At 45.6% G+C, this 16,337-nt stretch overlaps 1 protein-coding gene across 1 annotated transcript in view; it reads right to left on the bottom strand.

Annotated features, from left to right (window-relative positions):
- The window catches only part of LOC144174977 (syntaxin-7-like), a 38,741-nt gene extending 26,636 nt beyond the window's left edge, over window positions 1–12,105 (bottom strand). Inside the window, exons 1-5 of the mRNA XM_077703980.1 lie at window positions 11,367–12,105; window positions 10,184–10,252; window positions 7,720–7,789; window positions 5,929–6,019; window positions 1,981–2,055 (exon numbers count right to left, since the gene is read on the bottom strand). Coding sequence (XP_077560106.1) covers window positions 1,981–2,055; window positions 5,929–6,019; window positions 7,720–7,789; window positions 10,184–10,252; window positions 11,367–11,466 — 405 coding nt within the window. The 5' untranslated portion in view covers window positions 11,467–12,105. The remainder of the gene's footprint in view (window positions 1–1,980; window positions 2,056–5,928; window positions 6,020–7,719; window positions 7,790–10,183; window positions 10,253–11,366) is intronic.
- Between the last annotated feature and the right edge of the window lie 4,232 nt (window positions 12,106–16,337).

The raw sequence follows: 16,337 nt of genomic DNA, 5'->3' as shown, positions 1-16,337 counted from the left end.
TAGGCGGGAATTGGTGAATAGGACATGAGCCTCTCACGGCTGCTGTCACCATCACTGTCCAATACCCTTGAGGAGGCATGAGGTGATTTCAATTTGCTTTGTTGACGGCACAGCCAAATAGGAATTGATGAACTGGCTGTGAGCTTCTGATGACAGCTGTTACCATCCCTGGCCAATCCCCTTGGGTGGGTATGAGAGAATTTTAGGTGAGTTTGCAGATGTCGTGGCCAAATGAGGATTGGTGAAGCAGCTGTAAGCTTTTGGCGGCAGCTATAATCATTCAGGGCTGGGGAGAGATACCTCAAAATTTATTCCGAAATACAAATATCCCGATACATGCATTCGAAACCCAAAATACAGATAGTAAGATACATTCAAGTTTGACTGAACAAGGCATTTCAGAGATACTTTTGCACAAACAGAAAGAAAGTATTCTGTAATTCATTGAAAAGATACAGATACACCTACTGAAATAGTTTTTCTATTTCGGTGACCACGTGTCCTGAAATACATTTTTATGAAGCATTATGTATGTCACATTCACTATTGGCGCCGACAAACGAGCTAGAAAGGGTGCAGTATTTTTTTTGACACGTAAACATGCTATCGCCTGAAATTCCGCACTCAGTGAAACTGAAATGAGCGGTGACGAAGCTCTTTATACATCTAACTTGCTACTCCCCTTCATTCAAATGGTACAATGGAGCGAGCGTGTGCGTGTAACATACATTAAGGCTTGCACACCAAGCCATTGATCGCCCCCATGTTGTGCCCGACCGACATGCGTCCCATCGGCGCTCCAGTGGGCCGAACCCCGCGACGTCCTTTGATTAACTGCCCAAACCAAGAAGAGCCAGAACGCTCACGTGCCTTTTGGTGTCAGTTATCTACCCGGCTGACTCATCGGTGTCACGTCCGGTATTTCAAGCTAACGCTGCCGTCCACAGTAGGAAGCCCGGACATGTAAAACTGGGAAAGAGTGTGGGGAAGCAGGCAGTACGGCTCCAGCTGAATAAAAAAAAAAGTGGACGCCTTCTGTGCCATGAAAATAAATGTAACGAGATACTCATGCATGCCACAGTATCACGATATACTCGATACACCATAAAAGTGTTTCACTACTGAGATACAAGTACATTTTTCAAGTGTATTTCGATACTGAAATACAGATACTCAAAAGTATCTCTGAGATACTGTCGCGATATCCTAGTATCGCGATACTGCCCATCCCTGTAATCATCACTGCCCAATCCCAACCATGTTAATTCGGAAATCAGATAATTAAGAAACGTACACAGCCCTATGGACATGGACCTTCCTTATTTCGGTGCACATTTACGTGTGCACGCTTAATTCGGAACAATGCCTTCTCGAAACGCGAGCGGCAACGTGCCAACCTTTACCCACCTGCTCTGTGCACCCCCCTAGCAGTAAAGAGGACGCGAGTGTACACTGTGGCCAGTAAACAGCTGCAATGGGTCATACTGCAGAAGAAGCTGCAGGTGCTCTCGCTGTTTTGGAAGAATTCTGCTATGACAGCCTGCTGTGCAATATTCTTGCTCGGCACGAATTGTTGCACATCCGAAAACTTGTCCTTTCTGCCCAGCTAACTGCCAAAAGACAAAGTATAGCACCACCGACTTCTTTGCAGAGTAAAGGTACGCATAAAATGATTGGAAATGTGCTGTTTTTGTCGTTCATTCAATAATTCGACAATCAGATAATTTGTACAATTATTTCTCTCCACAGAGACCTGAATCAATCAGTTCCCACTGTATTAAACACTGTTTACCTTAATGTTCAGCCTAGCGAAGTTTCAAGCAATGTAAAAATTATCGTGCGTTGGGCTGCGTATACTGGCTGCTGATATTTTTTAACCAGAAAGATTTCGAAAAAATATGGAATGTCGTTATAGCAAAATTCTCACCAAAACAAACTGTGACAGGATAAGAAAAGAGAAGCAAGAGAAACAGCCCATACCTTCTGCAGGGTGCTGTACCGCTTGAGTACTTCCTGGAACTCGCTGCAGAAGCGACTTGATTGCAGCTTTTGTTGCTGCAAGCAGAAGAGAACAGAAGGCACGTGTGAGAGCGATGACATTTGCCCTTGAGGCCATTTCTGCTGTTTTTCAACCCGTGTTCTTAATATTTACATATTCCACCTACGCCCTTCCTGTGTGGCCACATTTCGATAGTCTGTTCGTTATGTAGCTGCACATGTTATAAGCCTCTGGATTGAAGCAACACCAGACAGTGCAACTACAGTAAAACCTTGTTACAAGGGGCACTCAAGGGACCCAGGAATCATGTCGTTTCGAACATACAAAACAGCGCAAAAAACGAGGACTAAGAAAGAAAGCGCTCGTCTGTGCCCTTCTTTCTTAGTCCTCGTTTTTTGTGCTGTTTTGTATGTTCAGAATGAACCAACTGGCCCCACTCGAGACGCTAAATCATGTCGTTTGTAACCAAGGTCTCTTGTATGCGGTGTTGCTAACATGGCAAACATTGGAAAACCAACCAAACCACTTTCATTCAAGTGTCTCTTATAACCAAGTGTCTCTTGTAACAGTCTCTCTTGTAACGAGGTTTTACTGTATACCACAGCAGTTATTTTACCTTTGTCTTAGCAAAAGCTACAACCTGAAAAATTATCATACCCCAGAATATCAATGCTTTGGTAAAATACCGCAGACAATATCTTATTCCTGCATCAATAAATATTACATTTTTGCAAATTTATTGCACCAGCCAATACAAACACTTCAAATTAACCCAAAAATTACAAAAATCTGACCAGTATTGCGGGCAAATGAGGATGCCACCGTACAAACATTAATTGCGAAGACAATTTTCCACATTCCTTCGAGTGTGATCCCCATCAACCCGTGCTGGAAGCTCTAGAGAGCTCAGGAGCTTGCCTTCTACCTTCATAGGCCCAAAGCTATCAACCCTGGGCATTAGTACAATATAGTTTCATGGCACAATAGACCAGACAGAACAATGTCGCTGCAGCTCCGTGGAATCATAGCCACTGCCATAACAACTGGGAAGTGTTCCATTCTTACTTCGTCTGGCTTGCAACATGGCTTCTTGTGGCTTGTGATTGACATTCTGCGTGCGTGTGGCTAACTAGTGGCGCACTGTTCTTGGAACATGGTGCTACATTCATGTGAATGGAGCAATTGCTTGCTTGTTGGGCAATATGCTGCGTTTTTTAGGTCCGCATATTTAGTTGTGAAAATGAATAAGGACATTCAGGAAAAGGTAAGCCAAATTATGGGGCATCGTAACAGCTCTGCGACCACAGCAGACGCCGCTGCTCTGACGGGGCAAACAGTGAGATGGCCGATAAAGTAACAGACAACAAAAGCAACAGGGACAACACCGTTTTTTTTTTATTGTGTTGCATGAGATGTTTAAAAAGTTCTTGTTTGAGAATATGAACTACCCCTTTCAACAAGAAAAACCTTTCAATACTGTTTTAACAATAAAATAACGGTTTTTGCAGCCGCATGCGACTCTTAAGCTTGTTTGCGAGCCACGCCAAGTAAGAATAGAACACTTCCCAGCACTCCATGATGCTACACTCTTTGAAGTGCGGCTTGTCTAGACACTCGCGCTACAATTCTCTCCAGTATACTCTAGTATAAAATTCTATATACATGGTGCTGCTGTTGAGACCTCAACATCTGAATTGTTTTTCTCTTCTTGACTTTTTCTTTCTTTTCAGTTTTCTTCAATGGTCACATGCAGTAAGAACGTTCCTTACAGAGATGCCGCAGAAAGTTGCCAAGCAAGATGACAGATGTCTGGGATACGAGTCTGGCCCCACAACACTGCACAGATGGCAATGTTGCACATGGGGCAACCCTGCCACTCACAAACTGCTTTGGCATCTACAGGAGGTTCCTGGCCAAATTGACTGAATAGGGCATGAGTGATTGGTTGCTGTACCACTTCGGGTAATCAGCCTACATCCCAAATCTGCCCTCTCATCTTGCCACTGCACAACGACCAATTTCCGCACTGCAATCATGAGGGGGTTCCACAGGCCTGGTGGACGGGCATATCAGCACGCTCAAAGTTGTCGACTTTTGTACAAGCCTGGGCACAGCAGTAATCGCACTGTGTGTGATCCTGATGCTGCACACCAGGCCTTGGTAAACAGCGCACAGCTCAAAGTTGGTGGTTTCTCGGCCTGATTCGATTTGGTACTTTTGAACCACATTTTTGCTGCAACAGTCCACAACGATGTCTTTTGAGCCTGCCCCACAAAAATAACCTGCCTCCTTTCGCTTCCTCCAGCCGCAAACACAGCCGTTGGTGATGCCAAACTGCCATTCTGTGGTGCAATACCGAGATAGTGCGAGATACACTTTTGGCAAACACGCCAATTGCTGATACAAGCGTATCGCGAAGTTGGTAAGGCTAAAGCGAAGAAGGTTGAAACAAGAAGCAGCCTATTGATACTAACGCAGCGCAACGCTTCCTCCGTTGCAAGCCATGATGATAATAGTGCAAAGTAACAAAGAAACAGGGCATGCAAATTTTGGGTTGAAAACTTTGGGATTTGCAAAACTTTGGGATCTGCACAAGGCAGGAATTTAAAACAGTAAAACTTAAAGAAAGACCTCGTATTAAAAGTTTCTGTGGTAAGTGATAAACGTAAGCAAGATGGCAGCACCTATGCTGTTCACGCTAAATGTTTTTGAGTGTTCCACGGTCAGATTCATGGTACTGTTAGAGCAAGCAAATTACTTTTTTTTTTTTAATTTTGTGCTAAGGTATGTGGCCATGTAACAACATTTACAGTCAAGGAAAATTGCATTATATTCTGAATATGCTCCCACTAACACGCGAGTAAAATATTAATGCACAAAATTAAAAAAAAAAAAAAAAAACGGCATTACAGTCTTGCAGAAATGGTAATTTAATGCAAGTGTTGTTTGCGTTACTGCCACAGATAGCTAAGTCCTGACTACACCAACATGCTGGCAGGTAGGAGGAGTGCTGTGAAGGTGTCTAAGGTCTTCTGCAAGAGCTGTACAGCCACACCAGGTTTTCCACTCCCTTCAAATTGCTACGGCATCAGCGTGGGCCCAAATGCAAACCTCTGGGATGGAATGTACTAAGATGGTCGGCGGAGTATGCATCTCGGATGTACAGTCAGTCAGGAATACCCGCAGAAAGTTTCACATTTTCTTGGTCGAGTAAGCTTCCAAGAGGGCTTCTAGCACCACTTAATGGGAGAAGGTGTCAAAGGCCTTGCGGAAGCCTACAGTAACTAAAAGGTGTAGACGCTGGGGCTGTGCATGCACCAGTAATTCACTGTCCTTTGTCCTTGAACTTGTCACAAACACACATCAGCTCGTACAACTTGCTTCTCCTCTTCACTAAAGAATATTATTCATTCCCTACCAAAATGCTGCCCATCCAGCATTGAGAAGCCGTGTTGCTCATAATACATTATTACCTTTCCAAATTTTTCTTTTTTGTAAAGCAACACACGTACGAAAATGAACAATACCCTGTTGTGAACTATGTTGAAAAGGTGAAGTACAAACTATGCCGCATTTATGCATTAGAGCCCAATTCAACTCTTTGGGCAAGTAGGGTTGTTTCTAATAGCTTAGGTCCTTTCCAACACTTCTTTTTACAGGCCATCTCCCACGTGTCATTGCCAAATGAGCAACTTTAGTCCTAATGTGGGCACATGCTTTATGCAAAACTGTTGCTGGAGCCTGGTCTAGGCAAATGAATTGAATTATTTTGCCCTGTTCAAGGATTTATTGCCCTGAGCAAGCGGGAACACATTAAGCTAGTTGATTCAGCATTGGAAAGCACTGTGAGCATGCTAAAAAACAGCTTCCAGTAGTCTGAAGTTGATGCAGCCTCAGCATATTGTGAAAAATGGCAGTGATGATCTCACCTTGTCGCCATGTGTCACCAGTGCTGACAGCTCCTTGAGTGCATCTGAAGTGCTATTGATGGTCAGGTTGGCATTCTGTTGGGTCATGTGCCTGTGCAAGAGATCACACACCATTGCTGAATGCGCTCCCTTTATCCCTTTACTCACAAGGTAAAAAAGAAAAAGGCTGGCGACAGTAACAAACCTTGCAGCACCCCCTTCAACAATCCCAAAGCACTTCTCATTACGACGGGTCAAATGTGGCGATCCCGCACACGTCCAATGTATATTCAATGAAGCTTCGTTTTTGCTCCAAATACGATTTTGAGTGCGTTTAGTGTTCATCACGGTCCAGCTGTAAGCAACACACGTTAATAATACATTGGTGCCCTCTCCGTTAATGCATTTTTCCGGCACTTAAACATTGAAAGATCAACCTCCAAGTAGCATTTTCTAAGTCTGGTATTTGTTGAGGTATATTTTGTTTTCCTGGGTCGCACCTTCGTTTTTCCTGCATCCTGAAATTAGCATAAACAATGGTCTACTGAAAGGTGTGTCTGAGTGGGCTATAACATTCTTCTGAATGTAATGACCCACTCAGACGCATCTTTCAAAACATTTGTATGACTTACTTGGTCCCACTTTCTTGTTTAGGCATGCATTTAAATTAGCTTGTATCCTTTCCATACTTAGTGGGATTTCAAAAATACACACAAAAAAATGTGTAAGACTTTCTGTTAGAGTAGCAAACGTGCCCACATTTAGTGTTACTTGCATCACCATGCCTTGTACTTGGAACAGTTAGGGTTGTAAAGAGCACCTTTTGGGTAGCGAGGCGGGAGGACATTTCAGGAGACCACCTTCTTTGGAAGCTGTGCAAAGATGAGAATGGCTGATTTTGATTCTGATTGTAGGGTTTTACGCGCCGACGCAGCGCAGGCGATGGGGCGCGCCATAGTGGACGGCTCCGGATTAATTTTTTGACCACCGGGGTATCTTTAATGTGTGCCAAAATCTCGTACACACGGACGTTTTTGCTTTTCGCCTCCATCAGAAAAGCGGCCACGGCGGCCGGGAAAACCACTGGCCATGAGCGAGGGAACGTTAGCACACAGCAATGTCCTGGATCGGACCCTTGTGAGTCAAATGCTTCAGCTCCTCTAAATTGCCTGGGCGAGGAAATAAATCCTCACTATCCACCAAGTAGCCTGCATGTCCTTGGATGTTTATTGTGGAGCAATAAGTGTTGCAGATCAAATGTGCTTGCCGCTTCGTTTGTTTCGATGTTTCAAAGCGTGCGCACGGCTGGCTCTGGACAGCCGCAACACGGGAAGTAGCCAGCTATACAGCTAAGCAAAACAGGAAGACACATGCTGATAACAACTCGTCACTGATTTCAGTATTACAGGAAAATACCTGCGAACATAAAAAGGTACACATAATGCATAGTAAATCCTGCCAGCCACAGTGTTCTTGCATTTATGAACTTTCCCTCGCAAATCTCTTGGAAAAAACCTCACGCAAAATAATTCCAGTGGGGACCTTTCAGGTACGCATGGCATGCAACCTGCAAAATCAAAATAAGGTGCACTAATTATTTCTTCATTTTCAGGTCACACTACTTGACATAAAGACCGACAGCCGCAGACAAACAAACCCACTTGGATGTTGGGAAGCGTAACAGCCCACACTGCCCACCATCAACACCGTTACGGTTTTGCACAGAGACAAGCGCCAACAGTCGCCGTTTTTCCCTCGACTTGCCAGTTACCCAGTCACTCACAACCCAAGTCCCAGGCAAGCCGTACTCACAGCTTTTCTCTGAAGGCGTCCGTGTCCGCTTGCGTCCCAAGCTGCTTTGAGGCTCGCTCCAGTGTTCCGGCTGCAAGGTGAAAAAACTTGGGACGACAACTCTGCAGAGCTAGGGCAGCAGACACCACCCTCAATACTGCAATGTTTTTTTGTTTTTTTTTCAACCATCCACAAAACATTTTCTGCCACGATCTAAAACAAACTATAATGTTTTCAGAACTAACTCTAATCGATTTTATTCTGCTTATAACATGCTAATTTGTTGTGAGGGAGGCATTTTACCCTTTCCTTCACAGAAGAGAGCAGCATCACATAACATTAGAAGTGGAATTAGGAATGCGACTTCATTGCCCTGGCAATTAGTAACAGACTCAAGCACAATCACGGATGGACAGTGTAAATTTTAATCTGTAGCCTATGGTGTTTTGAGCATTACGAATTGTAGCAGAATAGATACCTTGGGCAGCGGCATTTCCACTATTTATTTTTGCTGTGAGTATTGGAAGTATAAAAAGTATTGGTAGTATTGGAAGTATTGCTGAAGTATAAAAAAGACTTCATACACAGAGTAACTTGATGTATCAATTTTTCTTGTACTATTTGCCAAAGCAGTGGTAAATTTCAACCCCAGATTCCAAGAACAGAGCAGTGAGAGAAGAATAGAACATATCTTGTGTTCAGTAGTGACTTCCTGTGCCCACATGTGAAGCTGCAGATCAAACAGGTTGTGTGCACAAAATGGTGACGTTTACATCTTCAGCCGCTGCAATGCGGCTATAATAGAACTAAAGGCCCTCACTTTATTGTGAACACCGAGGTGAATGGTCATAATGACGCCAAGTCACGTTAGTGTGCGGAACTTAACTTCCAGGTTTTCCCCCCATTTTTTCAAGACACCAATCTGTAGCCACTGTTTCATTTCTGGCCCACTTCCAAAAAATCTTACAGATTCACTAAAATCCAGAAGACTGCGAGCCTCAAACCTGCTGCGAACTCGTCACTTCATTAGTCTACAAGGCCATCACAAAGGATGCACATCTTCCCTTTTGTACTCTGCTCTAGATATAAGCTTCACGTAAACTGCTTAACAACACCTCGCACAAGTTGAATGGAGCCACAAGGAAAAGTTCAACAAATTCCCATCAGTATCTGTGCGTGAGAACATGTAACACATTTACTTCTCCTCAACGGTTCTCAGGCACTACTGCCTTTTGGGAGTCAAAAAACAGCCCACAAGAACTTACTCAAATTAGCATAGCTACAAAAGAAATCAGCCATACCAAAGGTGGGTCACTTGCTTCAAGAAGTGCAGAAAGAAAAAAAAGACAAGGTGTGACCAAGCTTAACAAACGATATGCCGAATTTGCAAAAGCACAGAGATTACATAAGGTGTAAGTGCAAAAAGCAATGATCTGTTTTAGCAGCCTAATGTTCCTGCACGGACATTTTCCACACTAGGCTGCTGTAATGAAACAAAAGATGACTGAGTGAGAAACCGAACTTGCAACCCGTGACTCACTAGAATAAACGAAAGCCCTTCTTCTCAAACGTCAGGCAGTATGAGCATTGTGAAATTGATGCTGTATTCGGGTGGTCGTTTTAGAGCGCTCCGGAGCACTCCAGAAAGCGACTCTGTGTTCGGGTGGTCGAAATCGAGCGCTCGACGTATGTTCGGTTGGTTGTCTCAGAGGGTTGGCCTCCGCTCCAAGCACCTCCGACTGCTCTGACTCCGAAGTGGGAGCGCCGTCAAAATCTGGAGGCGATCGGGTCACGTGACCCCGGCCGCCGCGGCTCGCCCCGCTCACCCATACTCGCCTGCCTAGCCTGTGGCGTTCACTGAGGTTTGTTGTGGGAGTGTTTCGACGTTTTTGCTTCTCGTGCTATTACTGAAGGCATCTCCGCATCATGTCGAAACAGAGATGCCTATTTAGTGTAGGGGAACCGTCTCCGCTGCTTCTGCAGCTCGAAATCGACGCCGAAGAGTACGGCAGCTCAGACGACGACTCGCACGTTTATGCGACAAGGTTCGCCGAACGGTTCGCCGAACGGTTCGCCGTACCGCTTCCTGTGTTCGAAGTGCCCGAATACGTTCGCAACTTTGGCTTGGAGCTAACGCATCCAATCTGGATGCCGCCATTTGTTGAAACACCTTGGCCGGCCTGGCTGTTTGCAGTTGCCGTGTTGGCCGCGCCGCGGCGCCACGGTTGCGTGCTGCTCCAAGATCGGGTACGCGTTAGGTTGGGCGTCGGTGACTCTTGCTCGGATTGGGGGAAGCAGCGCATCAGCAAACTCCGAGTCAGAGTATCAGAGTGACCACCCAAATAAAGCATGAGAAAAAATACAATCAGGTCTTGCGAATGAACTTGGGTGACTGCAGTTTCAGTGCAGTCACCCAAGACCATCGTAGGCCACTGGGTGCAAATGTTGGCCAGCAATAGTGGAAATGGCAGGCCATGTTACTCACTTGCAGTGTTGATCGAAAAAAGGCTGGAACTAATGTTGTCGCATAGTTGGTGGTACCGCTGCTGCGTATCTGGCGGAGAGGAAAGAAGGAAACAGAAGGTAGGCACATCGTTATAAATTTTGAGCAGGCTAATTACGGAAATAGCAAAGTGTGTTTACGCTAAGAGCGTATATGCAGGGATAACTGAGGCAATTGGCCAACCGTTCAGTTGTAGTAACAGAGAGGGAGGAAACAGTGCAAAGGCAAAAGGATCATACTGATGGTAATATGGATACATAATTCCACCACTTGAGGCCTTAAGCCTGCTAATTACAGAGGTAATGCGTTATGAATTCGGGGTGACCTCCAAATTCAGTCAAAGTAACACAGAGAAGAAAACGATGCGATCGTATGAGGATAATGGTGATAATCGCACTACTGGACAGGTTTCTGTATGTCAGTGCTGTCTACTGCGATGGACTCTGAAGCGACTATACCTGCGGAAGATTTGAAACTTGGTACCCTACAGTTGTCTCAGAAGACGGCGCAAGAGAACACAAAAACGCCGTATGACGAGCAAAAAAGCAGACGCTCACTGCAGCTAAAACCACCTCACGACGACACCAGCACAACTGGTACGACACGAAGGTTTCGCACCAGCCATTTACTTCTCCCGCAACGCAGACATGAGTTGTGGGAGTAATTTGAGCATGCTGTTTTGGCGATTTTGGTAACTTGAGCATAATAGTTTGCCCTGAATATTTTTTTCTGCAAACACCTAAAGGATTCAGCAACTTTGCTGCCATTTCAACAGAGGTAAATGTACACGTGCACTCAACACATGTCGGCATGAATACAATGTTACACAGCTGGATTAGTTATTGCTGTTATTTAATCTTCGGACAGAGATAAGATGTTTTTGCACGTGACAGAGATGCGACCTGCTACCTGTCTAATTACATTAAATGTTTACTTAAGCTCCACGAATAGTTCATCCAGCATTTCAAGGCGTACTTCAGATTCATCTGAATAAGTGACATCTCAATTCACTCGACATAAAGAAATCTGACACAACTTCGTGAAACAGCATAGGAAATAATTCACGCAGCTTTTTTCGCTTTCAAAACCACTGCGCGGTTCTGCCGAACTGCGACTTCGAGCGTCGGCGAACGCATACAACGAAGCAATACTATGCACCGCTCACCGGGCGTTCGCGACGCTGTGCCCGTAGCACCGTAACCTTGGTCCGTGCTTCCATAGTTCTGGGAGCCTCGGCCCCCGGCTGGGCTGTTCCAGAGAGACATTATTGTTCGAGGCTACTACACACACCAATGGCACCTCCCTCGCAAAAGTGACTGATCTACTGGTATCGCCGCCTCTCAGCAGTAGTACCAGCAGCCGCGGTGTCTCCGTTCATCCGCAGTTCCACAAAACGCGAAAACAATGTCACGGTCGTGCAACACAGCACGCCCAGCGCTGCAACAGCTGTCGGTGCCGCCGACGAGAGCGCACGGTTTCCGCTGGCGACGAGACACGCCTGCTGTCTTGCTTCGATCTCGTCTCTAGCGATCTTCGAGTGGCGGCGATCAGCTGGGATTTGTGGGAGTAGTCAGAGCTCGGGACTCCGTACTGCTGTATGCGGGATGAGTCACGTTACCACCTTAACGGCGGTCCGCCGATCCGGACATTTATCGCGCCGAACGATAGATTACTGTCGAAAAGATAGAGGGATATCAGTGATACGCCGATACGATAGTCGGCCTATAGGCGAGATTAGACTTCGCACGCTGTAGCGTCAGAACCCCAGGCTTCTAATTAAAGGGAAGTATTTTCGAAACCTCTGCAAAAAGCGGAACAGATGGCGCGAAGGGGACGCCAAGAGCGGGCACGAGCACTCATAAAGTTCAATAACATATGCACAACATCGCGAAGACGTTCAACACAATCAAATCAAGTTGTGTAAGCTAACGCCGCCTGTGGACAAACACGTGAATGGACGAATGAAATCTCGAAGCATACGAGTCGATAGACAGATGTAGGCTCTTTTTTATGCTTTTTGTAGGCTCTTTATTGTTATATTCACGCGAGAGACTGAGTGACGCATGTTTACGCAAGAACCAAAAGCGCGGGAATTTCAAACTGCATGTCATAGTGCACTCCGCTGAAGTTTATTGAGGAAAGCGTAGGCACTTGCGCCGACAACGGTGAGGGCTCGGGAGCCTATGCCTCTTTTGGTGTTTCCCGGGGAAACATCGCTAGAGAGGGCTCTGCCACCCCCCCCCCCTTCCCCCCCTCCTGGCGATGCTGATCCTTGTTTCCCTTCCAGACTCCCCAAAATAACATTATCAGTTGGGTTACTTTAGAGTTGCCTCTACCTGTTCCCTTAAAATTTTATTGGAGCTAAAACCTTGCTGCATAATTTAATTGGCGTAGACGTGCAAGGCTTACTTTCATGCTTTCCATAGGAGGACAAGCTCACTAGAAGCACTAGCGGGGGTGGATTCATCCGTATTTCTTATTTTATTTTTTAGCTTTTGACTGTGAATACCATGCATGTACACACAAAATGTATTTAAACATGCACACAGTACTAAATTATATTTATTCCTGTATGTATCCACTACCACTTGTGGAATCCGCGCACCACCCCTCCGCCTGGTCCCTGTACCCACGCGAAGCACGACAACGAAACTATAGCTGCCCTCAGCCGGTTTCCACAGCTACCATAGGCAGCAAGATTGAAAGGAAAAAGTGGTGGTGTATACATGGCGCCACTTGCGTCCTCTGTGTTTTTTTTTTTTTTAATTTTTATCTTTGGGCACAGGCCTTGAGTGCTTTAAAAACACCGGCAAGTTGCAGTGCTTTCAGAACACGCGATGCCATGCTGCACAAAAATAAAAAGTCGCCTGAATAAACGTGTGAGTCTTCGTTACCCATATAGACAGGGAGAGAGTAGTACATTAAAGATTTCTCCCCCAACAGATTCCGCGATACCACTTATGTCATACTGGGTGTTGCCATGCGGGCTTATCTTCGCATTTTAAGTTTTTAAAGAGACAGCATTCTTAGTGGGACCGATATGGAATCCTGACAAAAAAAACTAATGCATTTCTCCGTAGACCGGTTGGTCAGCCGAAACGCTTTCTGATAATATTTCTGGAAAATGGCGCGAGATTCAAACCGGGCTTCTATTGTGTCAAAACGGTTACTTCGAAATCGCGAAAAAGCAACGGTTCTGCACAAGACAATACACGCATCGATCATGAAGGAGGAGTACAATAGTATACCTTCATCTCATAAACCACGTATCTGTTCGGTATACATTCAGTTTGTTTGTAGATGCGTTGTCTTTGTGCGCGGAAAATCGTTGCTGGGGTTCGTTCTTCGTTTTCATTTGTGTCTTCGAAGGCTTGGCGATCAATTGGACGCACTTTCACCGAATGTAGGATGCACTTACAGCGAACGTTTTAAAGCACTTTTGACGCAGTTTGGATAGGAGAAGGCTTTTGCGCTTCTCTCAAATTTTTTTAGGAAGGGGTAGAAATTTTTTTTAACTTAGTGTAGCTAGGCCAGGGAAAAAAAACGTTTTCGTTCCATTATACGATGTCACTCACATTTTGGTTTTTTTCTTTAATGCAGAATCTTGATTAAAGTTCTATTCATTCATCCATCCACTCATTCATTCGTATCGACTGCTGTCGATCGGTGTCGAATTTGGCTGTTTTTCTGCTGAAGCTGTCAAGGGGATTAACTATGATCAACGGATGTCCTCCAGATAGAGATGAAGCACGCACACGAATTAAGACGAGAAATTATGGCTAAGTTATAGATGATGCACTCTCTTGACTCCTTAAATTTAAGGAGCCATGAAGACAAAATACAAGTTGGGTTTATTAGAAAGGCTGCTTTGTTCTGATAAAAATGATGCCGATTTCATCGCAAACTTCCAAAAAATAACGGAGATATTAAAGAAAACGTGTGAAGCTGTGGCGACTAGCTAGCCAGTTTCCAGCAACTTTTCTATGACGTCACAAAATCTTGTAAAGGCGATTGACGGTGGCCAAACTAATCAATCGCCAGGACACATGACTGGACAATTGTAGTGGGGCCGCTAGTTCCGTTTGATCGAATCACTCGAATACTAACGTGCACCTAACCCACTGAAAATTATGATTTTAGTGCTGGCCCATATGACGTCACTCGCGCCGATAACACGTCACGGTAGCGCGAAATTTGAAAGTTCTTAAGTATTTCTCGCGTTTTTATCGGTTAAAAAACGTCTTTCGTGGCCGGAATGGAGCTGAGTGAGGTACTGAAGCCTAACTCTTTAAAGTTAAACAAAGTTGTATTTTCTCTTCATGGACCCTGTAAACGCATCCGCATACACGCACAGTAAAATGGTCGCTTATGTGCTTGCTCAGCTGCAACCGTCGACGATATACAAGTAGCCTTCCGCTCTCCCGCCTCCTTCCCCTCTCACGCCGTTCTCACCCTTCTCTCTCTTCTCAAAACAAATGCAATGGAAGTGTGCTCAGATTGGTTCAACTTTCCCTCATAAGTCCACCAAGAATGCGCGCCATCTGTTGGGACTTTTTCTTTCGATTGTTCTCGCCACCCCATGAGGAAACATTTGTTTTATTTGTTAATTGTACCTCGTTTTCCTTTACGTCCGTTTTTACCGTGTTTTAATACGCTTTCACTAAAATTGCCCCCGCACATTATTTAAAGCAACGGAGCCAGTCAGTTATATACTTAAGTTTTGCCTCCAACATGTTTTCTTTGTTGAGCAATGTTCATACGTATATGACGTCGCAAGGTACATTGTTTCAGTACTTTTTAATGGTCTTACCTAGATGTACCTCTTGTTGAAGAATTATTTCAGGTTTTGGTCGGGCGACCAATCGGCAAACAGGCGACAAAATCGACAGACAGGCAGACAGACAGACAGACAGACAGACAGACAGACAGACAGACAGACAGACAGACAGACAGACAGACAGACAGACAGACAGACAGACAGACAGACAGACCAAATAATTTTTGTGTGTAGGTAGCCTGATAAGACTACCGTCTTTAAAAACCGAGAAGTGTTCAGCATAAAATGACGCAAGCGGAGTGGGATCGGCTTGAGACGATTAACAGGGCAACTTTGAGCACCATTACTGGCCTCCCCCGCCTAATGCCCATTCCACAGCTGCAAACAGAAGCCCAGCTTAACACGCTAGATGAGGTAATTCATCAGCGTCGTATCGCACGCCTGCTGAAACGAGGACAATTGTTCCTGATGCAGCAACTCTTCCCGCGTATATGGGCAAGCGGCTTGCTAGAATGCCAGCCTTGCCATTAGGCCACCCTGGCTATACCATCAGGCGACTGGCAACAAGCCTCTGACAAAGCTACATGTCCGAACTCTGTCTTTCCCCAGCCCCCAGACTCCATCCTTCATGTCCCTGACTAGGTGCTTGCGACAAAACCGCTGGTTGTCCAGGCTTTCGTGGACGCTGGGCCACGCACTACTGCGTCGTCATCACGACGTCGACGTGTTTCTCTTAACGTGCCTTAAACAAAGCTGCGTATGGAGACACTCCGTGCTCTACCTATCCTGTTTACGGATCTTGCTTCCATTCGGGATGATTTGCAGGCGCTTGCGTCGATAGAGGAGTAAAGCTGGAAATTTCCACTGACTCAACGGCAGCGATTCGTGATTCACGTCGCGTTACGCGCTGTATGGCTGCGTGCATTCACGCAATTATGGACACTATCCATGCCGTCTATGTGTTTTGTGGATTCGCCAGGACACGCTTCCTGCCCACACAGCGGCGGATCGCGACTGCCACCGTAGAGACCTCCAATGGAGAGACCTCCACTTGTTCCAGTGTCCACCATAGAAGAACTGCTTGTGGAAATGGAGAACCTTCACCGCCCCACGCGGGCTCTGCTTCCCCCGAGTGGAACTGACATCCACAGTGGGCTCGCTCGCTGGAAGGAGGTCCTGGTGCGGAGGCTTCGATTGGGGTGGCCGTGAACGCCTGGACTGTCCGCTATAACGCGCCATATGCGGACACCTGCTCCTTATTCGTGCTTCCTAAGTCATAAGAGCAGGCGCTGAACACCTGTTGTAGACTTGCCCAGCCCCTTACAAACACATTTAATGAACGCCTCCGAGTCACAGTGC

Source organism: Haemaphysalis longicornis, unplaced genomic scaffold, assembly GCF_048455015.1.
Source record: "Haemaphysalis longicornis isolate Haplotype H1 unplaced genomic scaffold, Haemaphysalis longicornis Haplotype H1 scaffold_3, whole genome shotgun sequence".
Taxonomy (NCBI): Eukaryota; Metazoa; Arthropoda; class Arachnida; order Ixodida; family Ixodidae; genus Haemaphysalis; species Haemaphysalis longicornis.
The sequence above is the reverse complement of the archived record's forward strand: the minus strand, read 5'-3'. Positions and strand labels throughout refer to the sequence as shown.